At 34.9% G+C, this 26662-nt stretch overlaps 1 protein-coding gene across 1 annotated transcript in view; it reads left to right on the top strand.

The window, feature by feature from the left end:
• Nucleotides 1–26662, top strand: part of LOC311591835 (cadherin-7-like) — a gene marked incomplete at its 3' end in the record, with an annotated part of 60697 nt that overhangs the window by 22488 nt on the left and 11547 nt on the right. Inside the window, exon 2 of the mRNA XM_084803452.1 lies at nucleotides 24385–24679. Coding sequence (XP_084659578.1) covers nucleotides 24385–24679 — 295 coding nt within the window. The remainder of the gene's footprint in view (nucleotides 1–24384; nucleotides 24680–26662) is intronic.

The following is a 26662-nucleotide window of genomic DNA, read 5'->3' as shown; positions in this document are numbered from 1 at the left end:
GACAGAGAGAATGGAAACAGAGCTTCTTAGAAATGATTTCTCTGCATGAAATTGGAGGTAAAATTTCAGATGCACCAATGCAGCCAGGGAAATGATGTAAAGGCAGAGCTGTAGTATTTTGAGTCATTTAAGGGATGTTCATGTGGATAGGTGGACGTAATGCACATGTGTTTTAACTACAAGCAGTAACTAAACCTGTTACCTGCATCTAATTGGAGGCAAATAACTTGCTATTTTAGTGCCTTTAAATCTAGAATTTGCTTTTTAAATTTTATTAACAAGACCTCTTGCTAATAAATATGTGTGACACATACTCTGCAATATATGGAATTTCATCTGTTTGTGTTTTTCATTTGATCTGTCTTCATTTTGGCTTATTTGATAATTCAAATATTCAAATTTTGCATTTTATAGTGTTTTGATTATTTTTTTAAAAATTCACTTGTAAGGATTATGAAATATCAGGCCTTAGACTAGCTTCAAATATACCTGATATATTGTGAAGCATGTGTAGTTAGTCAATGTCATGGAACACTAGATTATTTAGACATCACCAAAAGAAAACAATTTATTTTGAAAATGATTTAAAACTACAAACATTAAAGATTTCACTCATAAGCTTTGTGAATTAATATTAATTCTAATATATTATGAAATACCACTAACATTCTTAGTTAATTTTTCTGTATAATTTTAAGATGTTTTTAAAAAAGTCCAACTACATTCTTATGATAGTACCCTTCAATTTACACTATATATTTCTTATTTTAAACAAATTAAGTGTTTGTATACATAAACACAACAGTGAATTTAAATATTTTCAAATATAAGTAGGCAGAACTATAAATGTATTTGTATATAGAAATTAGTAAAGAATCTGGATCTTAAAGTCATTCTTTATATAAATATCACAAAAATTGACCTTTGGAGTGAAATAGTTGTGTGATCAAGTCTCCTTTGCAGTGCCCCATGAACGTCTCACCAAGAGTTTTTGAAGCTGAAAATACATTAAGATCAGGTGTTGTCTCTAAATGACAAAACGTAAAGCAAACGTTAGATACTTCAGCAAAAATCAATAAAGCCAAACTTTGGCCCTACCACTCTAATTGTCAAGCATGTCACTTTTTGTGGCGATAAGTATTTATTCTTTTGCTAATAATCTCAGTGCTACTGTAGAAATTAGTTCAGTGATGTTAATATACAGGGGTATGTGGAGACTTCTATTCTTTAGAAATGAGTACAACATCTCAAAAATTCATTAGAGCTGTATTATATCATATAATATTTGTAATAATTTAATGACCACTCTGGGATTACATATGCCAATAGGTTCATAGTATTCATAGAATAAGTCAGAGTGATTAGAAAGTAGCATGACTTTGATACCTTGGTTCCTTTTGACCTAATGTATGAGTTATCTGTTACTTTTAATACTTCAACTGTTTCTCTTTGGACATTGTTTTAAATTGCTGCTTTTAGCTTAACTAAATTGCATTTGGTTAAGTAAAATTTCTCACCCTAGTATACTTACTTGTTTAAACTGTGTTTAGATGTTAAGTTTTGAAGACGACATTAGCTACTTATTCCATAATGAATGATATGCTAGATATTTCTTTTAAAGGTCTTCCAAGGTTGAGATGCAGTGATTTTCAAATGTTCTTTAGACTTTCTCAGTGCACCCTGGTAGAGCCCCAGAACTGCTGTTGCTGCCAGTGTTTTCTCAAAAGTGGAAAAACAGGATAAATATATAAGGAAATTAGAGCATAAGAAAAGGAGATGGAGAGCATTGTGATTCCCATATTGTATAAGAAGATATTGGTGATTACATTATAGCAAAAGAAGTCAGCTGTGTCTTTGGACTCTGGGTAGTGTCAGACACCTGAACTGTGGTAAGCCTCCTCTGTCATCCAACTCAATAAAGCCTGTCAGTGGAACAGCGAGTACTTCTCAAATCTGTACCAGGCTTAGCTAGTGTACGTTTTAAATTTTCACTGTACATTTAAACAACCAAAGCAGACAGTGCACATGGAAGGATATGTGTATAAACTCTCAGAGGCAGTTTTTGCAAAGATAACTCTGTGCTGAAGATAAGTTTTATGCCCTTTTCCTGCTTACCCACTGTCGCGTTCTGAAACTTATCCCGGTGCTTCCTGAGCAGTAGGCCATGCTCTCCTCGTTCTCTGCATTGCTACCCTTTTTCCATCATTTTCTCATCTGGGCAGCCTGGTTCTCTTCTTTGTGCATTAGAATGAAACTCTTGGCCAAGAGCCATCAAAATTCTAATTAAAATGTACATTATTCAATATTTAAAGAATCATTATTAAATATAAGTGAATCATACTACTTCTTTTAACTAGTTGTTATCTGATGTTTTTTTCTTGACTCTTCCACCACTGGCACCCTGCTTTGAAGCTTTCAGTTTATTTGAACATCTTTCTCTCTGAGAGGGGCAGCTGTACTTTTTCCTTTCTCAACTTACCTTACTTCTCCTTGCCCTCTATGTTCCTTCCTCTTCTCTTGGTTTATACCTAAGAATTTAGAGACTCTCCCTTATATTTTTAGTGTTCCTCTGCTGGCTGATAGAGTCTTGCCCTCCATCCTGCAATTCTTGATATATTTTCTCAACAGAACTATAAACATGAGCATTTTCAGTGAGCATATGTATTGGTAATTGATTGGTAAGCAGAATTCCATTAAAAGTATGTAAGACAATGTTAAGACAATTCAGTCTGTAGATGGAGTTCATGGATTAGGTAAGATATTTTGTCAATTGTAGTAACAGTAAATGGCTTAAAACTTGTCACTCCATATGATTATAGGGAAAACTTGATTTTTAAGGAAAATAATAAGATAATCTGATGTGAAAAAAAAGATATAAGAAGTGGCAGCACTAAACACAATGTTAGCATTTATCAAAGCTGTTACTTTGAGAAACATGTTATTGCAGTTTCTTGAATTTTGACTTTGGGTAAATGCAAAGCATGAGTAATGACAACAGGAATCTGATGGCATTATTTAGAGGAAAGCTCTAGGCATTGTAATTTGGCTTTCTGAAGCTGAAACATAAAAGGAAATGTAGAAAAACTGGAAAAAATAAAGATAGGAAGTGAGATACTGAAATTCAAAAGCAGAGCATAAAAATTGCAAGTTGCACCATTTTGCCATTTTCCATTTTACCATTTTCCGTACAGTGTTGATTGTTCTAATAAATGAGACAAGATAAAATGTTCTATGAAATACTTCCTCATTTAAATGCAGTTGCAAACTTCTCTTCATATTACAGCCCAAAGAAATGACAGATTAGACATATTGACTACAAATCTAATCTTGGTATACAACATTTTAAGGAACTATCTGAAGGCTAATATTAGTAAGTTTTAGGAAGAAGCATAGTGAAATCGCATAGCAAGTTATGCTACAGACATTACATTATAGGAAGCTTTTAGGCTTTTTTGACCCTGTCTGTTACTTTTGTCTTCCTATTTCTGGTGAGGTGTGAAAAAAAATGTCTTTATTCTCTGTTTCTGTTGTCTCCTCACAAGACAAAAGAGGTAAATGATTTTACATGAATTTAGTTTAGATTCTTGGACCTGTGAGTTTACTGGAGATACCTATAGAACTGTGGGTGAGGGATCACTTACAATGACATAGACAATTCAGATAGGCACATCGCAGAAGAGATTACACATCACAAAGAATTGTTATTGGTTATAGGAACCACATGAGTTTGGAAACTTTCTTTTGAAGTCTGATAACTTTGCTGTGAGTTTGGTGAGTTCTGTCTTGTCCTCTGAAGGACATTAATCTAGAGCACTATCTACACAGTATAAGTTTCTGTAGTGTTAGTCCATGATAGAAATAAAGAAATTTCAATTCAGACTATTCAGGAGTGAAATGGGCAAAAAGTGTTGAACATGAAGTTCAAAGGATGAGGAATTGCTAGGGGCAAACACCAGGCAATTCAATGGCTCTAAATTCATGTCTTTCTATATAATGGTTAGATTTTTCACATGGAGGAGAAGGAACCTAAGAATAGCGGGCTGTCTCTTAGGAGAAAAGATGCATCAGTAGGAATAAGCATACCTAGGAATCTACAAAACAAACTTTATCTTCCGAAAGATCTAGACTAAACTGTGGATAAATATTGTATGAGCTCAGAAAAGAATGCACTAACCTTTTCAACTAATAATTTTCTCATGTATAAAAGTAGAATACAGTCCCTGTAGTAGTTCTTTGTCAGAAAAATTAAGGACTTGTTTTCTACGGTGTTTTACACAAGATTATCTCATCATGCTATCTGAATGAAATCCAATTAAAACAATATCCAAACAGAGTGGATAAAGGTTGAGGATACAAGTACAATAAGAATTCCTTTTACAGTAAAGATCAGATTACAAGTTCAATTTGTTCAATTATTCAGGAAAATTTCTGCCATAACTTGGATACATTTTCTGAAGGTAAATAGAAGAGACATAGATCCGGGGAGGCTGGAGGTGAGATGTGGAATGAGGGGGAACTACTGTCAGGATGTACTGAAAACAAAACAAACAAACAAAAATATCCCATTTCAGGCCATTCAGTATTTGTGGATAGCTTATATTTGTCGTATATGCATATAGTCATGGAGGGATAATTACCCTTTCACTTGTTTTGAATCATCTGCAATTATAAAGAAAACATTTTAGAACTCTCTTTTGTTCCACAGCACAAGATATCTTAATAAATGAGAATATCATTTATAATAAAGACTTATACATCAGTCTCAAATCATGCCTTGTAGATACATGTCTGTGTTTTAGTCTTTCTCAATAGCACCTCAGTGCCAGGACTTGTTATCCTCACAATGCTGGAAAGGTATCCTCACAATGCTTGGGTAGCTGAAATTGATAGAGTATGAATGAGACATCAGTCCTAATCTCTGCATTTGAATACTTGGTCCCTGGGTGGTTATACTGTTGTGGTAACTAAGGAATTTTGGCCTGGTTGGAGGAAGTATGCCAATGGATGGGGCCTTTGAGAGTTTAAAATCTCATTCCTGTCTGAGGTTGAGCTCTCTGCTTTATTCTTGTGTTTTTCAAGTATGTGCCTCCTGTCTGCTGCTCCAGGCATCAGACCTCTGCTCTGACACAAATAAATCCTCTTTCAGTAGTTGCTTTGGTCATAGTGTTTTATTGCTGTAATAGAAAAATGACTAAGACAACCTCTGAAGAGTTTAATGGTAATGTGACAAGATGGAATACAGAGAAAATACATATTATAAATTCAAGGAGATGAAAGAACAAATGGCTTTTCTTAGATATTTAAGTGATCCTAAGTGTAATTTTATAGTAGATGTTAGGTAAAATATAAGTTCTGTTCATAATGAGCCATTTTAAACAAATGTTCTTCTCAGAGTTGTATGCATAGTTCACATATTGTATTGACATACCCTTTAAGGATATTTTTTTATGTGTTCTTGACAAAGAGTTTTAAATCAAAAGCTTTATTCTTCTGATAAATTTTTCTTGACCAAGTTGCAAACTGGTATACAAAAACAAATATTAGTCAGCACTTCAAGTGCTCAGAAATTATGGCTTTTTAATTTAATTTTTAGCATGTCATTCCTGAGCAAACATTATTGGATAGAATCTTACAAACATATCAAGGGCACTTTTTGAGGATAGAAGATTTTGAATGTGGTCTAGAAATTCCTGATTTTACCTGCTGGTATAGCTATGCAGTCCTACATTTTATATTTAAATATTATTTTATTTTATTTTTATTTACTTATTTTTTATTAGTTACACATTTTAAAATTTTTTTACATATACACTTATATTATTACATGTATATACAATAAACTACTTATAGCAAGAAGAACCACGACACAATCTGGAATTATATAAATGTTACATTCTCAGTGTTTTGGCTATTTGTTTTTGGCAGCCTGAAGGAAACGTCTTTCCTATCTTGGTGGGCCTAAAATTCTGAATGTAGATCAATCTCCATCACATCTTGTCATTACCAATTTAAAACATCGATCTAGAACTAAACATTTTAACCTCTAAACAACTAAGTTTCAGTGTAAAACTAAGCTATGTGGTCTTCAACTCCATCAGAGACTTGAGAATGAATAAACTTGATTACCTGAGTTTGCCAGGAATGCAGGTTAGTAGCTTTCCAAATGAGCAGAGAGGATTTTCTACCTGAATAGTCACCCAAAACTGAATATAATGTTGAGGCATCTTTTCCAGCCTCTGTCCCAATATATCTGACAGACATGTTTGTGAGGCAGGAACTATTGAGAACTTGATTGCCCTGTCTTGGCAGAGTTTGGTGGTTGACTCTGCCTGCATCCAAGCTTGCCCTTTTTTAGGCAGAATTCTGTCTGTGATAGAAATGAAGATATTTTGCCCAGAGGCTTGTTTTCCACAATTGAAGCCATTTCCATAAGTAGGTGATTTGATGTCTATCATCCTCTTTGAGGTAGGCTGGATGTTGCCAGGAGTTAAACTGTTTCATTGCCAGTGAATATTTAAAATAATAAAAACATTTTAAAATGCCACATTCTGTATGTTTCTGAGGTTTTTGATGACTTTATCTAACTATCATACCTTTCTATGGAATCAAATCTATCTGTTGCACTTACGATGTGTATTATTGTGATTAAAGTAGATAAGTGATTGACATGACCATGATTTGGTCAACTAACAACCAACTTGCATAATTTATTCATCCTAAATAGCCTGCAATAGCACCCTCAAAGTATTGAAAGTAAACCTTGTATTATAATTGAGTTTTATATGGGTACATATCTCACATCAGTATATATATACACACATATATATAATACATATATATATATATACACTGTGTGTGTGTAAAAAGTGAACTTAGATTTGAATTCTACACCACTGTATCTAGAATTAAACTTATTTTGCATCTATATACAAATTTCTATACCAGTGAATTAAAAATAACCTTGTGAGTGACAATTGAGTCACTAAGCTGAAGAGTAAAGTAATTAATGTACTTTTTTTTCCATCTTCACTATATATCTCTATGTTCCCCTTTCTTTCTTTTCAACCCCTATCTCCATACTTAAGAATGTAAGATAAGGCAAAAGAGAGACAATGCTGAGTCTAAGCTTGTTTTCTTTCTAAATAAGACCAATAATATCTTGTAACCAACTCACACTGATAACAAACCTCTATAGCCCAAGAAAGCATAAAAAAACCTACCTGACCCCCCTTAAAGGAAATGGGGCATCTTTCTCTTAAGGTTTCTTCCAGCTGATTTGGGACAATTAATACCTTTGTAGGAGTCCAAAAAATTGAGGATATGGTTAGACAACCTAGGGATAGAATTTGTGGTTCAGTTTTTAAATGTTGAGAAATTCCAGGATTAGAGTCCTTTGTGAGACAGACTGAAATGGTGGATCAATTGGGATTGGAAGCTTGCTTTGAAAGTGTCCTGGGAGCTGCCTTGTTCTGATGAGGAACAGGGACTGATGGATTTGGTGCTGGAATATGAAGGATACAATATGTCAATGTCTAGCATGCTGACAGGAATGCATCCCATCAGGTGTGATTCAATGTCAGTGTCCAGTTCTTTTGTTCTGAAAGCGTATAATTTCTCACAAGCATTGTACAGTCCTAAAATTATAAGGGTAAAGGGTGTGTGTGATGAACAGAACAATTAAGGCTGCTTTTCAGTTCTTTGTATGAGCAGGAAAAAAAGACATCTATAAATCTACATTCATGCCATATGAAGAATGACATCTAATAGTAATTCATAGGGGTTCTGTAGCCAACAAGAGACATTTTCTATGCATAGACATTCATGTCTCTGCCAGTTTCAGAGCTATTCCCATATACAGAGATTAGCAATATAAGTTATCTGCTTGTTCTGCAGTTTAAATTCTTTGCATCCTGAGTGTATCCCCCTCCCTCATTTCCTCCTGACTTCCCCCTCACTCACTCATCCCCTGACCCTCCCTCCCTTAGTACTCAGAAAGGGGAGAGATCTTCCCCTAATATCTGACCTCAGCCTATCAAATCTTATCTGTACTACCTATAACCTCTCTCTCTGTAGTCTGGCAAGGCCTTCTTGCCAGGAGGATGTGATCTAAGTTCAGTGGCCAGAGTGCATGTGCGAAGTAGTCCCTACTCTCCACATGTGGGAGAAAAAGGAGACTTTACTTACCATATCTGAGCAGAGGGTCTATGTCCACATCAGACATGGTCCTCGGTTGATGTTTCATTCTCTGTGTTGTAGTGTGGTTATCCTGAATTATGTGGCTAATATCTGCTTATGACTGAATATATACCATGTATGTCATTCTGGATCTGGGTAACCTCACTCAAAATGATCTTTTCCAGCTCCATCTGTTTGCTTCAATTTTCAAGATTTCCTTGTTTTTAATAGCCAAACAATATTCCATTGTGTAAATATACCAGTTTCTTTATCCATTCTTCAGTTGAGGGACATCTAGGTTGTTTTCAGATTATGACTATTATGAATAAAGCTGCTATGAACATGATTGAGCAAATGTCCATATTGTATGGTGGAGCATCTTTCGGATATATTCCTAGAGTGGTATGGCTGGGTCTTAAGGTAGAGTTATTCCCATTTACCTGAAAAAGCATCAGCTTGATTTCCAAAGTGATTGTACAAGTTTTCACTACCAACAGAAATGGAGGAGTGTTTCCCTTTCTGCTTATCCTCTAGAGTATGTGCGGTTACCTAAGTCTTTTATCTTAGTCATTTGGATAGGTGTAAGATGGAATCTGAGTCATTTTGAGTTGCATTTCCCTGATAACAAGGGTGTTGAGCATATCTTTAAGTGTTTCTCAGCCATTCGATATTCTACTGTTGAGAATTCTCTGTTTAGTGCTGTATCCCATTTTCAATTGGAATATTTGGTTTGGTGGTGTTTAATTTCTTGAGTTCTTTATATATTTTGGATATTAGCCCTTTGTTACATAGAGGGTTGCTGAGGATCTTTTCCCAGGTTGTAGCCTGTTGTTTTGTTCTTTTGACTGTGAAACTCACCTTAAAGAAGCTTTTCAGTTTCTTAAGGTCCCTTTTATTAATGCTTGATCTTAGGACTTGGGCTGCTGGTGTTCTGTTCAAGAAATTGTCTCCTGTGCAGATGAGTTCAAGGCTCTTTCCCATTTTTTTTCTAACAGATTTAGTGTGTTTGGTTTTGTTGAGGTCTTTAATCCATTTGCACTTCAGTTTTGTGCAGGGTAATAGATATGGATCAATTTTCACTTCTCTACATATAGCCATCCAGTTAGAGCAGAACCATTTGTTGAAGATGCTATCTTTTTTCCATTGTCTGGATTTTGCTTCTATGTCAAAAATCAAGTGTCCAGGGGTATGTGGGTTTATTTCTGGGTCTTCTATTCAATTCCATTGATCAACCAGCCTATTTCTATGCTAGTATCATGCTGTTATAATTACTGTTGCTCTATAGTACAGCTTGAGATCCAGGATGGAGATTCCCACAGAAGATTGTACAGTATTATTTTATCTATTCTGGGTTTTTTGTTTTGTTTTGTTTTTCCATATGAAATAGAGAATTGACCTTTCAAGGTTTGTAAAGAATTGTGTGGGTATTTTAATGGGAATTGCATTGAATCTGTAGATTGTTTTTGGTAAGAGGGCCATTTTTACTATGTTGATTGTCTCAATCCAAGAGCATAGGGGATCTTTCCATCTTCTGAAATCTTCTACAAACTTCAGAGATTTGAAGGTTTTTTTTCACACAATTCTTTCACTTTCTTGGTTAGAGTTCCAACAAGATACTTTATATTATTTGTAGCTATTGGGAAGTGTATTGTTTACCTAACTTCTTTCTTACCCTGCTTGTCACTAGTATAAAAGAGGGATGCTGATTTTTTTTTTAGTTAATTTTGTATCCAGCTGCTTTGCTGAAGATATTTATCAGCTGTATGAGTTCCTTAATATATTTTTGGGGGTCATTTATGTATACTATCATATCATCTGTAAATAGTGATAGTTTGACCTCTTTTTCTCTGATTTGTATCTTTGTTTATATGATGAATTATATTGATGGATTTCTGTATATTGAACCACCCCTGTATGCCTGGGATGAAGCCTACTTGGTTATGATAATTTTAATGTGTTCTTGAATTCAGTTTGCGAGTATTTTATTGAGAATTTTCATATCAATGTACATAAGAGAAATTGGCCTGAAATTCTCTTTCTTTGTTGAGTTTTGGTCTGTTAGGTATCAAGGTGACTGTAGTCTCATAGAATGAGTTTGGTAATGTTCCTACTGCTTCTATTTTATAGAATGGTTTAAAGAGAATTGGTATTAGCTCTTCTGTGAAGGTCTGGTAGAATTCTGCACTGAATCCATCTGGTCCTGGGCCTTTTTTTTCTTTTTTCTTTTTTTCTTTTCTTTTTTTTTCTTTTTTTTTTTGGGGGGGGGGAGATTTTTGAGCACTGCCTCTATTTCCTTAGGTGTGATAGGACTATTCAATTTGTATACCTCATCTTGATTCCATTTTGGTAGTTGACAGTTATCAAGAAAATTGCCCATTTTGTATAGGTTTTCAAATTTTGCGGCATATATGCTTTTGAAGTAAGACCTGCTGATTCTTTGGATTTCCTCATTGTCTGTAGTTATGTCTCCCTTTTCATTTCTGATTTTGTTGATTTGAATATTCTCCCTCTGCTTTTCAAATTAGTTTGGCTAAAGGTTTGTGAATCTTGTTGATTTTCTCAAAAAACCAACTCTTGGTTTCCTTGATTCTATGAATTGTTTTCTTTGTTTACAATTTAATTATTTCAGCCCTGAATTTGATGATTTCCAGCTGTCTATACCTCTTCAGTGTGTCTACTTTTTTTCATTCTAGAACTTTCAGATGTGATGTTAAGTTGCTAATATGGGATCTCTCCAGTTTCTTTCTATAGGCACTTACTGCTATGAACTCTCTTCTCAGAACTACTTTCATTGTGTCCCATAAGTTTGGGTATATTGTCCCTTCAGTTTCATTGAGTTCTAGAAAGTTTTTAATTTCTCTTTTTATTTTGTCCCTTACCCAGATGTCATTGAGTAGGGAGTTGTTCAGTTTTCATAAGCTTGTAGTAGGCTTTCTGTTGCTTCTTTTGTTCTTGAATTTCATCTTTATCCCTTGGTGGTCTGATAAGATGCAAAGGATTATTTAAATATTCTTGTATCTGCTGAGATTTGCTTTGTGACCAAGTATGTGGTCAGTATAGAGTAGGTTCCTTGAGGTACTAAAAAGAAGGTGTATTTTTTGTGTTTGGGTGAAATATTCTGCAGATATCAGTTAGGTCCATTTGTTTCATGATGTCTGTTAGTTTTTTTGTTTCTTCATTTAGTTTCTGTCTTGATCTGTCTATTGGGGATAGAGGAATGTGTGGGGTTCAATGTGTGATTTAAGCTTTATTAATGTCTCTTACATTTGGGGATGTGGTTGATTTGGCTTGCTTCTTGGATCCATTTGCTTGGAATACAGTTTTCCAGCCCTTTACTCTGAGGTTATGCCTGTCTTTATTCCTTAGATTTGTTTCTTGTCTGCAATAGAATGATGGATCCTGTTTTCACATCCATTGTGTTAGCCTGTGTCTTTTTACTGGGAAATTGAGGCCCTTGATGTTAAGAGATACTAATGACCAGTGGTGTTTAGTTCCTTTTGTCTTGGTGTTGTTGGTGGTAGAGTGTGTGTGCTTCTGTGTCTTGGATTTGGGAATGTGGAGTTATTTATTTCCTGTGTTTTTCTGGGTGTATTTAGCCTTCTTAAGTTGGAGTTTTCCTTCTATTGCCTTATGTAGGATTGGATTTGTGGTTAGGTACTGATTAAACTTGGTTTTGTCATGAAATATATTGTTTTCTCCATCTATGGCCATGAATACTTTTCTTGGGTATAGTAGTCTGGGTTGGCATCTGTGGTCTCTTAATGTTTGCATGACTTTTGCCCAGGCCCTTCTAACTTTCATGGTCTCTGTTGAGAAGTCAGGTGTAATTCTGATGGGTTTGGGTTTATATGTGACTTGACCTTTTTCTCTTGCAGCTTTTAATATTTTTCTTTGTTCTGTACATTTAATTTTTTTATTATTATGTGGAAGGAAGATTTTTTTCTGGTCTAATCTATTTGGAGTTCTGTAGGCTTCTTGTATGTTTGTGGCATTTCTTTCTTTAGGTTGTGGAAGCTTTCTTCTATGATTTTGTTGAACTTGTTTTCTGTGCCTTGGAGCTTGAAGTCTTCTCCATCTTCTATTCTTATTATTCTTAGATTAGGTCTTTTCATGGTGTCCAAAATTTCTTGGGTGGTTTTTGACAGGAACTTTTTAGTTTTAATGTTTTCTTTTATTGATGTATGATAACTTCGATCATATCTTCCACACTTGAAATTCTCTCTTCTTTTTCTTGTATTCAGTTACTGTAGGTTATGTCTACTTTTTCCTGTTCTCTTTCCTATATTTCCCAACTCTATGATTGCCTCAGCTTTTGTTTTCATTATTAATTCTAATTACCTATTTAAGTTTTGGATAATATTATTAATTTCTTTTTCTCATTTGATTGACTTTTCCTGTAATTCTTTATAGGATTTATTAAATTATTTCATCTGTTTGGATGTATTTTCCTGTGTTTATTTGAATGATTTATTTTTCTCTTTCAAAGCTTCTATCATTTTCATCACCTCAGATTTACAATCTTCTCTTTGATGTTTATACGTGTTCATTTCTCCAGTGCTCGCTTTGTTAAGATCATTGGTTTCCAGTGTTGTTATACGTACAGCTCTGAATTTTGTTGCTAGTCTTCTTGAGCTATAATATAAACCTCTGGTTGTCTTTGGTGTTATCAGGCCTAGAAATTATTCCAATGAGGTTGCTGTCTGTGTCTCACATTGGCCAGGTAGGTTGGAAGCAAGTAAATAGAGCCCAAAGCCTATGGTTGTTTTCTAGGGCTCCCCAAAGAGTTCCTTAGAATGTTGGACAGTAGGTGATAGAGCCTGTACTCTGATGAGCTCAGATGGGTTCCCTGACTATATCCCAGTTGGGTCAGGGAAGAGAGGAGTGGGTTGATATGTTTCAAAGCCCAAAGTTGCACAGGTGCCCTACAGTCTTTTTTGAGATGGCAGGGCTCTGTTTATTTGTTGTGTTCAAGATGGGCTAGGTCAGTAAGTCACTGGACAGCAGAGAGAGAGATTAGAGCTCAAAGCTGCTCATGAAACATCAGTTAATGTGGGGTATGGCATGCACAGGTCTCTGGTCTGTGACCTAGGTGGATCAGGACAGTAGGCCTTAGGTGGGCTAGAAGTTGGTAGCAGGATAGCAGCTAATGAGGATTATGGCCTGAGAAGGTCTCTATTCTGCCTGGTTGCTTTGTGTCTTAGCTGAGTCAGAGGAGTATGCTTCAGGCAGGCAGGCAGAGATTGACCCAGGCCTAAAGTTGCTCATAGGAAAGACGCTCAAGCAGTTTGTGTCCTGTGCAGCTCTATGCACTGCCTATTTGCTTTCTGTCTTGGCTGTGTCTGAGCTGTATGCTCCAGGTGGGTGGGCAGAGACAGTCCAAGATCCCAAGGATGTTGCTTGTAGTTGGATAATGCAGACTGGAGAGTGCCTGAATTCAGCTCTACCTTCCACAGGCCCTCTTGAGCTGGCAGGGCTATACTAATCTGTTCTGTGACCCAGCTATGCTGGGCTGGAAAGCAGCTGGGGTGCTGACAGAGATCAGAGTTCAAAGGTGCTTGAATATCCGCACTCTTTCTTGGGAGGCAGCTAATATGGATTTTGTCCAGTGCTAGGACTAAGTTCTGCCTGTCCACCACTCTCTGTCCCAGATCCAGAAAGCAGTAGATAGGAGTTGAGAGCCCAAAGCAGCACGGATAACCCAAAGTCCTTCTGTCTCAAATCCAGCAAGCAGTAGAAGGATGGTTAGAGTCTAAAGCTGCAAAGATAACCCAAGATGGTGCCTTCCCAACATGGTGGCTAACGTGCGATGTCCTTAGGGATTTTTCTTTGGGTTACTGGATGGCCAGGAATCAGAACCACCTGTGCCACACACATTGTGGATCTCTCTCACCTGGGAATCAGCAGCTCTTGTGTTTTGTAGCTCCCAGTTTGGCCTTTAGTTTACTGTGCAGTCCTGGTTTTCCTCCTAATCAGGCACAGTGTGCAATTGGTGCTGCAGCTTGGATCGCCTCTTCAAAATTATTTTAAACAAAGGAAAATATCATACCGAAGACTTATCCTTCCTTCAGGCTTTTGCAGTGTTTGGAATCAACAGTTGGTATGAAGTGGTAACTATGTTTTTTCTGAGTACACACATGACTATTTTTCAACTGCAATTATTTCTTAATTTGTCCAATTTTAGAGAACATTAGGACACTAGACCTTTGGTCTCTTAGCTTTTTTATATTTCTTGTTGTATAATATGATTACAAATTGACTTAAGTTATTGTGAATCCCTTGAGTGATTATAACATATTGTTGTAATGTTTTATTTAGTCCTCTTGAATCCCAATTCTATGGAATGGAACTATGGAAAACACATTAGAGTCCTTATATGTGATACACATTGGGAAAGAAAGAATAGTGTCCTTCAATGAAACAAATGTGGTCGTTAAAAATCATCAGAAAACCTACTATATTTTCAAAATTGAACAATGCTTCTTCAGTTCAAAAGCTAAGTGAAATTCTGCTTACTCAAGCAACAGTGTTACGTATCCTCACTCATCCTGTTGTCTTTTCTTTGAATTTACACTTTGAACCCCACAACCCCTGTTTCTAGGAGGTAATTGTGGAATTCTCCTGCTGACATCAGAAGACAGAAAAAACAAAAGCAATAGTCAGCCTCTTCAAGGAAAATCATGTAACTTTGTAAAGATGTTTCACCATGTCTTAATCTGATCACTGACTTCGTCTCCTCATGGTTTCTAAGAGCCCTTTATACTTCAATCTCTTTTCTCATGTTTCTTTTTCTTTAATAACTTTATCACAATAGTTTCTGAAAATTTTTATCCTTAGGACATTAAGCTCTGTAGTGAAAATGGTAGAAATTCAAGAAGTGCAGGTCAGTGGAGCTCTAAGTATATGGGAAGGGAGCAGAGGATTCAGAAGAGACTTGGTCATCCTTTAGCTCTGTGTGGCATTGCTTACAAGATGAAATGCCTTCCAGGTCTTCTGTCACAGGAGGGCCTATTAACTGTCATACTAGCTGCATTTTGAATGAGAAAATTACCAGTTTCACAGAAGATTCTGTCCTGGAATCTCAGCATATTTTTCATTTAGGAAGCTTTAAAGTTTCTCAAAGCTACCCTAGAAAAAAATCTTTGAGGAATTCTTTAATTTTCATTTACAATCTTTAGCACATTACTGCCAAAATTCTACAGACTTGTATATTTTCTCTTTTGACATCTAAATGAACCTATTTCTTCCCTTTCTTTCAAAATGAGATCATCAGTATGAAAGAAGAATATTTCCTTCAGGTCCTCTGTGTTTTCCTTTCTTCTTGTTAGATTAAGGATTCAATAAAGTCTGACCTATGGATAAATGTTGTAGTGGGTTCTTGACTGGACTCATCCAGAAGCTTTGCTACCCTTGAAGGAATTAAGCAGGTTTATCATGCCTAGGTATTTTTTTTTCTTTTATTGATTAAAAATGCCAAAATGAGATATTCTTACTGAAATTTAGTAAAACAAATATATTCGAGTGTGTGTACAACAAGAGCATCCAGTGGAATAGTCTACCATGGGGTATAGCTTCAATCAAGTTTTCTGTACTATAGTGTTTCATTCAGCTATTGCTATTTGATCACAAGTTTCTCACCAAATTGTGTTGTGGACACTCTGCAGTGTTCTCAGAAGGACAAAGGGGTTATGTGAGCACCTGTGTTCAGGAAAGGTGATTTTCTTCCATCATTGAGCGTATCAATGTACAAACCATTTTGTCAGGTTTATCATGAAATGTACTTTGAGACTGGGATTTATCTCTGGAGACTGATGGGATCACATGTTAGGAATAAATGTATGTGAATGGAAAATGAGGAAGTGGGATTTAACAATACAATGGAAGGAGTTGAACAAGCTGAGCAAGACTGGATGATTTTATGGTGTCTAATTGTTATCAGTAATTGTAGAAGAGAGAAAGCTTTTCAAGCTCATGTACTAAAACTAAAAACTCACTAATAAGCTTACATATTGAAATCACCTACTGACTGAATTCCTTTTGAACTTTCTCCCATTCTATTAACCTTCTTTCCTCCCTTCATCCGTACTTCAGTGTTATTTAATAGCATTTTTTTAATAACTACTGACAGTATTGTTTACATTGAACACGTTAATCTTTCTTTTTTAATTGAAGCTAATCAAATAGTTTTTCTTTAAATTATAGAAGTGTTGGTTTCTTTCCCTAGAATTCATATTCTAAAGTTGTATTTCCATTGCTTCTTCTATTAATGTTTCTATTTTCTATACCACAAGGCAAAACAGCACAATTTGGAACATTTCAGGGAGCAGGCTTATATGGGAATGTCTTCTATAGCATGTGAGAATGCTTTTTCCAAAAGGCCAGGTTAAAGTTTTATGCATGACCTCTACTTGCCCTCTCCTCCATTTTACCAAATGCCATAGATGAAGTTATGGCAAGGAGAAAGGTATGAAGTTATTATTGGCTTAAAACATTGAAAAGAAAATTTTAAGTAGAGTCCTGTCCACTGGCCAAAATATTTGCTATGATCTGTGAGGGAGGGCCAATTTTGATATAGGCTAAATTTTTTTCTTTACTTTCTTTTTGTTTCTTAATAACACAGCATGACATCCTAATAATTTTGCCACGTGCAACGAGATGAAATAATCACATAAAAATCAGTATCTAAAGTTTTGTTTCTGTAGCAGACTTTGTGGCACACATCATTATAATAATTGCTAAGCAAATTTTCCCATTTATTTCCTTATCTCTTAGGTAGAGAGATACAGGCTTCAAACAGTAGTTCCAATATTGTTATTTTACTTAACTTCTAAACTAGACCAAGCTTAAAAGACAAATGATCAGTTTTCCTGTGAAATAAAACAGTTCAGCTTTTTCCAGAATTTGTTTTTAAATGCTCTGGTCTAGTCTTGGAGCTTGTAAATGAGTGATAAGGGGTAGTTCTCCCCGAAAGCCCAGATCAAGAGAATAGACAGTGCTCACATTTACATGAACTGAAATTGATAACTCTGATCCAATTTTCATGAGGAAAAATTAGGCTCTCAGAAGATTTCTCTAGTGATGGAAATGATTTGGATCCAGCCAGGAAGCCTGTAAGATATACAGTGAGTTTGTGACATTTTGTTCAGGTATTAATTCATCTGTGTGAAAGACAAGCTGTTTTCTCTGTGAGTTGCTGTTTCCTTTTCTCTCATGACAAAGATATAGCTATGACCATATGTATCTGAATAAGCACAATGTAGGCTTTTCAACAAAAGAAAGATAGTTATCTCCCAGGACCACAGATGATATTTTTATTTTTCATTTTTATTTTGTTTCCTTCTAACATATGCACTTATATTATTAGACATGAACAAAATAAGCTACATACAGCAGGAAGAACCACAAGACAATCAGGAGTTATATAAATTTTATGTTCACTGTGATTTGGCTATTTGTATTTGGCAAAGTTGAAGTAAAAATCTTTCCTGTCTTTTTGGGTCTAAATTTCTGACTGAAAATCAATATGTATAATATCTCATCTCTACTAATTTAAAACATCTACCTTGGTCTAAAAATATCTTAACTCCTAACCAACTCAGCTTAATTGTGACACTAAACTATCTACTCTTCAACCCGATCAGAGACTTGAGAAGGAATAAAACTTATATATGTAAGTGAACCAGAGGTACGAGTTAGCAGCTTCAAAAATGAAAAGAAAAATGGCCGAGACAGTTTGCTCAGATGATTCTATTGTTCTATTTATAACATTTATAAATATGTATAAGTGGCTTGGTTTTGTAGTGCTACATCCACACGCATTATTTTATTTCCTCTCCTCTTCAATATTCAAGTCCACTGATAATTTACAATATGGATCTATAACTGATGAATAAACTGACCACTGGGATGATGAAGATAGCATAATAAAGAGAAAACTGAAGTTAATATCCACATCTAGGGCTTCTTGTACTAACCTTGAAATAGCACCATTCCCTTCAGTAATTGAAAGAAGATTTCAGTTTGAAAATAGATCACAAATGGATTACTGAGAACTCTTTTCAAATGTGTTTTCAACAAGAGTAACACAATCTATTTATTTATCATTCATTAAAAATTTTATCATTGCTTATGTAATTTCTGAATCACCTTCCTATTGCTGTTCCTTACTTTGCTATTCATGGTAATTAATAACTAAATTTCTTAAACCACACCTTAATCAAAGATGCTTCACAGGTAAATTGTGTTCCATTTTCCTGGACTACATGATAATTATAAATTAGGAATACTCCAACCAGAAAGAAATGGCTCACACACTTGTTTCCTTTTTCAGTATTTCTTCAACAGTGTGATAATTACAAGGTGTCTTTTTACACATGGAAAATATTTATTAAAATTCATAATGAGAAAAGAAAATGTGGATGTAATATGTCCATCTCAGTAGCTTCATTCTTGCCAACTAGTACTTAAATCTACTCTTTGTACTTATTGATGTTATCAATATAAAAATATAATAAAAGTACCTTCCTTTCATGGCTTGCAACAATCAAAACCAAAATACTTTACATGTTAAAAGTCAGTAAGCTACAGTAAATAAATCAATGGTACAGCATTCATTTTGCATGAGTTCATTAATATTTAATATAAATCAGTCCAGATTGATCACAGAGTATATATCTTTTCTTTTTGATGAAGGTTTCACAATGTTTGTCTCAATTATGCATAATTTTGAGTGCTATCCTTAGAGGTGTGTGCCATCATCCTCAGATGAAAAGAATTTTCCTGCTTTGTCCCAACATATTATTCCTTTTTTATGTGTGCACAAATACAATAGACTTACAAGATTATATTTAATAGTTTTGCATTTTTCTTATTGGAACTATTTACAAAAAAAATCTCTTATAAAACTATAGTAAGTACTAGACTTTTCATAAGTGAATTGGTATATGTAACCGAGTCTACAATTTAATGATACTTTGAGTATCAAAATTGTCATGTAAATATTAATTCTTCAGTAACTTTACTATTTCTGGATTTGTATTTTATATGATATGAAATTTCATATGAAATCATTAAGAAGTATCATCCTAATGGTAAACCAACTTTCCTTTATCATGCATGTGATGTTTCAAATAGTATTCAGAACGCCTCAATGAATCTCTAGGATATGCCTCTTTTATTCCAACATAATATTTTGTTGGTAATTTGAAAATCTCACATAACTTCCATGAAACGGGCAGCAACTACCAGTAGGCAGTGTCTGCCATGTGCTGACCCATATCTAATGTTTTCAAGAATCAAGCTTTCTGATCAAGGATGAGGTGGTACCATATAGCATCAATGGGTTTTGGTTTTCATCACTTTTAACCATAAAAGTCTAGAGAATGAAACATGATTTGTATGATAGTATTAAAGCAAAGAATGAATGAGAACATTTATAGTAAATTAAGTAAAATTTAAAAATATTAAACTACAATACTGAAACTTAAAATATTTTATTACTACTAATATGTAACATTTTACAGACTAAGAAGGGTGTGTTTATATTTTGTAAAGAGAGTTGATAGATAGATGATAGATAGATAGATAGATGTATAGATAGATAGATGTAACAACAATTAGTGAAAAAATTCATAAATTTGAAGGAGGTAGAGGAGGGAAGGAATGATGTAAATAAATAATAACAACATCAAAAATAAAAAAAGACATTTTAAGATACCAAGTTGGAGTATAGGTCAGAGAATAGTGGCAGAAAAATAACAAATGTAAAGAAAACATTGTAGAGAAAGTGAGTAGTTCTCTTTATGAGATAATGAAGCAACAGTGGATTGGTAAAAATATATATATATTTTAGAGAATATTTACTGATCATATCTACCCACCCACCACTACTCTACCTTCCAACTCCTAGTCCCCTCAACCACATCTTACCCTCTACTGCTTATCTTTGTTTCTTTGCTTCTTTTTTTCTTTCTTTCTTTTGTTTTTTCTTTCTTTTTGCTATTGAAAAACTCTGAGTCCAATGAAAATTTCTTTTATGCATATGGGACTCTAAGTAATCAGTCTTTAAACTATCAAATTATTTTACATTATAATAGCTGCTCACAGAGAAATACATGCACAAACACACACATACACACACACACACAGAGAGAGAGAGATGCACACACTTGTGTGCGTGACTACATGGGTACTTGTCATTCTAAGAATGACAGAATAGAATTTGCTGAACTGGATTTGACCAATGTTTAAAATGATGTGTTGCTTTTAACAGAAGACTAAGATTGGATCCAAGCTTTAATCTAAACTGGTGCAAAATTACCTCAAAAACCAGCACTTGGGATCCAAAACATTCTGCTTTACAGAACATTCCAGAGTCTTTTGCATTTATGTACAGATACACAATCAGACACACACACTCATGCACACACACACACTAATTCACACTCATATACAATTAAAAGTAAAATTTTAAGAATGCAATTTGCTATTTATAATACAACAATCTTCTTCTTGGTTAATTCTTTTTCACTAGATATCATAACAAAAATTTCTCTACCATTTATGATTATGATAGTACACCTAGATAGTACTTTTCTCAATATCCAAATTGGTCATTGTTTTAACTACAATAACTTATGGTAATCTTGCAAGAAAAGAGTATAGAATTCAAGAAAAATGTGTTATTCTGTATGGCAGCGATAGCAGATGATATCAGCTAAGAGAAAGCTGCCAATGATAGGAAAGAGGTAATATTTTGTGTCCTTGAGAAATCACATTTGTATATGTATCTCAGAATGGACAAGGATAAAAGAAAAGGAATGAGATTTTTGAATGAATGAGGAAACAAATGGTATTAATCATCTGTCTTAAAACTCTTGTGATGTCAGTCATGGAGAACAATCAACATGATAATGCAAAATATAGCACCAGAGCTCACCCTGAAGTTCATGGTCAAGACTGAATGTGTATCATCTTTCCCCTATGTACAATATGACAAGTTACTCTACCACCATGCCATTAAACCTACTATCAATTGACTGCATCTAGTTAAATAAGTCATATGGATTGTCTCTGAAAATGGGAATCTGGGATGTAATTTGCATAAAAATTCATCAAGAAATACAAAACATAATGCCTGGTATGTCTCATGATGCCGATTCTCCACAGTACATTTATGGGAAGTCTGAGCAAAACTTCATAGGGGTTGAACCTAATCAGCCAAAATGAAACAGGGTCAAGAGTGTATCTGGCAAGTGAGGTAAGATCTTACTAGCTGCATAACAACAGCTTATTCCGTCAGCTTTTGTCAGTGAAAAATATTTTGATTTGTGTTGCTACATGTGCTATTTATTATACTTATAAAGTAGGGAAAAGGACTATTTTTATGAGTCACAGAATGAATTCATAAAGACCACCCTGAAGCTCCGAATTTAAGCTGTTGAGAGTGGTAACTCTGCATGTCATCCTGCAGAAGACAGCAGGTCCTATCCCAGAGGTAGCAACAATCTGTAAATAGTGTAAACTTAGTAATTCACAAACCAGACAAGTCTCAGCATTCTCTTGCTGTAGAGGTAGTTTCTGCCTCTGCCAGACAAATTTACTTAGACATTCCCTGCACCAGTCTCTTCATCTGTTGATAGGATTAGCAAATAATTCATCAGTATGAAATGCAATACTGTCTTGATAATATTAAAATAGTTACACCTAAGAAAGTCTAATTAATTCTACTAAATTAATTCCTCTAATTTTTCCTTCTTAAGTTAGAAGGAGACATATATACATGCATATATATATGTGTGTGTGTGTACATAAATATTAGTAACTTACAGAGTTATAAAGTGATTCACTTTCCTCATATATTGGTAACACACATTATTCAAGAGTGTCCACTCCACACACATACAAAAATAACCCATATATATATATATTATGTCAAAATGATATGTTGTGCTATGTATTCAGAAGCAAAAGAACAAATCATGTATATAAAAACATGAAGCAGAGCTCTAAGAGTGAAGCAGTATTTCTTACAGAGTGTCAGAAAACTGAAGCTGTATCACCATATCACTAAAAGATGAAAATGTTGTACACACACTGTCTTAAGTGCTTTCTCATATTATATATATTTTCTTTTTATTATTTTTTATGTATACATTTATACCATTACATATATATACACTAAACTATCTACAGCAAGAAGAACCATGAAACAATCAGGAATATATATATATATATATATATATATATATATATATATATATATATATATATATATATATATATAAATTCATAGTGCTTTGGCTATTTATATTTAGCAGCCTTGAAGAAAACATCTTTCCTATCTTGGTGAGTCTAAAATTTTGAATGTAAGTCAGTACCTATCATATCTCGTCTTTATCATCTTAAAACATCTATCTAGACCTAAAAACATCTTAAACCTTAAACAACTAAGCTTAATTGTAAAACCTAATTATCTGTTCTTCAACACCATCAGAGATCTGATAAGGAATAAAGTTAATTATCTGAATAGACAGGAAGTACAGGTAAGCAGCCTCCAAACCGAGAACTTGACAGAGACAATTTGCAGCCTGAACAATCACCTAAAACTCTCCATAACATTGGAGCATCATCTTTAACCTTCTGGCTAAATATATCTGACAAACATATTTGTGAGGCAGGAACTATTATTTGCTTACCCTGTGTTGGCAGAGTGTGGCTTTCAACTCTGCCTGAATCCAAGCTTGCTCATTTTTAGGCAGAATTCTGTCTGTGGCAGAAACAAGGAACATTTTGCCCATTGGCTGGTTTGCTGCATTTGAAGTCATCTCTATAAGGAGGTTCATTGACGCTCCTTGTCTTCTTTGAGGTAGGCTGGGTGTTGCCAGGAGTGACTCAACTATAATACAAGGTTTACTTCCAATACATTTAAAATGCTACTTCAGAATGTTTAGGGTAATTAAGTAATACAAGTTAACTGTTAGCTGACCAAATCATGGTCCTGTCAATTACTAGTCTATCTTTATCACAAGAACAATCATCCTAGGTTTAGGAGATATATATGATTCCCTAGAGAGATAAGGTAATACAGCTAGATAAGGTCTTCAAAAACTTCAGAGACCTACATGTCATTAAAAGATGTTTTTTTTAATTGTACAACTCTTTGATATTTTATATATTTAATACTTATCCCTTGAAAAATACCAATTCAGTTCTGTAGGGCAGTGAATAGTTTTATCTCTGTTAAATTGGGATTTTAGGTTATTAACCAAAGTCCAAGATAATAGCAATTGCAAGCAATGAACTATTGGTGAAATGATGAATTGAGTAGCATGTTTCTCAGGTTATGAAATTCAGAAAAATATGTAATTATTTCCATATCTATTTCCCAAGGTTGCTCTGCTCAACATAATGTCCTGACATGCAGCAGGGAAAGATTCAGCTATGAAATACAGATCAGAATATGCTGCCTTGCTGCTGCCGCTGGGGTTAATCATGCAAATCTAATGCAGTTCTTGGTATTTCAGGGAACTGTTGAGTTGAAGCCCCATGCACGTATTGATTTAGATTCCCTACTTTCCAGCGCAGTAATTTTTCAGCTCCAAAATTTAAAATATTGAACAATTTAATGACTGGACATTCATCCATGCTGGTTAATCATAGAGAGGACTGCGAATGTGGACAGGCTGGGAAAGTAGGAGACAAAATTCCTAATACATATACAACTCACACACACATACACACACACACACACATATGTATGCAAATTAATTAGTATCTCAGGACTAAATTTACAAACATTCTACAGAAAGTTTTTGCATGAACTCAAATCAAGTATGTTTGCTTATGCATTCAATGTCTGCCTACTTAGAAGATGGCAAAATCTGGCTTTGAAATACTAAATTTCAAATATACATACTTAAATATATATACACAGACATATACATATATATGTCACAAGTTCACATATTTGGGGATGGGCTAGAGATATGTTTGGATATGACACTATAGTAAAAAAGAAGTGAAGTTCACTTGTTCTCAGTGTAGGACTACACATTGTAATACTCTTGCTTCTTAGCACAATCAGCACTCAGTTTATCTTTTCAAGATCAATGAAATCTAATACAGCTGTCTGACATGAGAGTGACTTTAACATATCTATATATTGCTGATTCTCTTGTAAATTAATCTCTTCTCACATGAATTTTTCACCAGCTTCACTCTGATGTTGATAAAGGAGATGGTTCCATCAAATACATCTTGTCAGGCGAAGGGGCAAGTTCCATTTTCATTATTGATGAGAACACTGGGGATATTCATGCCACCAAGAGACTGGACCGGGAGGAGCAGGCCTATTATACTCTCAGGGCCCAAGCTCTGGACAGACTCACCAACAAGCCTGTGGAGCCTGAGTCAGAATTTGTTATCAAAATTCAGGATATCAATGACAATGAACCCAAATTTCTGGATGGCCCCTACACAGCAGGAGTTCCTGAGATGTCCCCTGTGGGTAAGTAAAAAGCACATTATTTTTGTAATAAGTATCAAAAAATATATGTTGTTCTACATGTGGTGATAGAATGAAAAAAAATGATGACATGCTAGCAGCCAAGACTTGCTTCTTCAAATACTCATTTACCCCCCTTGGAAACATTACTTTTGTTTTTTTATATTTTACATTTTATACTGTTCTCTTAGTCTAATTCTCATTACCTTTAAGAAATGGCTTGTACATTTTCCCTTCTATCAAATAAATTTTTGATTAAAATTACAATTACAATAATGTCTAAGAAGTTATTTTTTTTTATGATTTTCACTATATAGTCTTCCAAACTGTGTCTCTTTGTATCTGTCTCTCTGTCTCTGCCTCTCTCTGTCTCTGCCTCTCTGTCTCTGTCTCTGTCTCTCTCTCTCTCTCTCTCTCTCTCTCTCTCTCTGTCTCTCTCTCTCTCTCTCTCTCTGTCTCTCTCTCTCTCTCTCTCTGTCTCTCTCTCTGTCTCTCTCTCTGTCTCTCTCTGTCTCTGTCTCTGTCTCTCTCTGTCTCTCTGTCTCTGTCTATGTCTGTCTGTCTGTCTCTCTCTCTCTCTGTCTCTGTCTCTCTCTCTCTGTGTGTGTGTGTGTGTGTGTGTGTGTGTGTGTGTGTGTGTGTGTGTATGTCTAGGGGCAGATGGAACTAGGGCCTTGGGGACAGAATAGAGTGAAAGTAGGAGGGAGGTAGGAACGGGAGGATACAAGTGAGGGGAAAACAATTTAGATGTAATAGATGTAATCTGAATAAATTAATTATTTTTAAAAAAGAACTATGTCCTCCTAAAGGAAAACAAACAAGCTCTTCTTTGAGGGTAATGCTCTCTCATCTTCCCGTTTTGTTACCAGAAGGCTGCTAGTGCTATCCAGCTCAGCAGAAGGGTTGCTGGTGAATACCCAATGCTACAGCCACTAATCCTTTTGTAGCCTCTTCATATGTAAATTAAATACTGGGTTGTGTTTCATAGAAGTAAACAATAGAGAAACAGAAAGCAGCTTACTCTAAGGTCTTTTGCATTTCTTCATTACAAAAAATGCAAATATTTCATTCTACTCTGTCAGATATTATAAATTCTTTTGAGTATTTCTTAAACAGCATTTTATTTAGGCAGTATGTAATTCATGTATATAAATTATTTTTAAGTGGTGGTTTAAAATAAGACAGTGGATCTGTAAATGTCATTCTTTTTGGCTCTGTTATTGAATGAGAAAGCTCATTTAAATATCATTTATTTGATTTATTCTTCTCATATAATATGTACAGACCTCAGTCTCCCCTTCATACACTTCTCTCATCTCTCAGATCCACTGCTTTTTCATTTCCCTTTATAAAACAGCATGTCTCTCAGTTATATCAGAGGAATTTAGTATAGCAAGATGCAATAAGAGGAGGCATATAACCTCATAGCAAGACTGGGCAGGGCAACACAGTAGGAGAAAAAAGATCCCAGGAGGAGGAAAGAATGTTAGAGACACCGCCATTCTAATTGTTAGGAGTCCAACAGAAACCCCCAAGCTAAAGAAGCACAGCACATATGCAGAGGGCCTGGTGCAGACACATGCAGAATTTATAGTATATGGACAGTTTAATCAACATGTTTTATCTTGTTTTATTCATTTAATTACTTTACTGGTACTTTTAAACGAGGAGTGGGATTGTATTATTGATAAGTATTATTTATGTGTTACATTTAGTGCATCATAATTTAGACCCCCAACTTTGTAGTGCAGATGGCTTTAGCTGCTAGAAAAATTCAAACTGAAAATGAGAAAATTATCAGAACTTGTAGTCATTAGATGTCCTAGACCATAGCAGGATGGTTCTGATGACAGTACACATATGTGCACATCTGTGACAAAGCAGGTGTATTTTATTTTTCTGGATGTTAACTGTGATTTCAGAGTGCTTCCTGCCACTGTTGCTGACAAGAATAGCAGCAGCAATGCAGTGACAGTAAGATTAAAG

This window comes from Acomys minous, assembly GCF_964271855.1.
Source record: "Acomys minous genome assembly, contig: scaffold_104, whole genome shotgun sequence".
In the NCBI taxonomy this organism is placed as follows: domain Eukaryota; kingdom Metazoa; phylum Chordata; class Mammalia; order Rodentia; family Muridae; genus Acomys; species Acomys minous.
The sequence above is the reverse complement of the archived record's forward strand: the minus strand, read 5'-3'. Positions and strand labels throughout refer to the sequence as shown.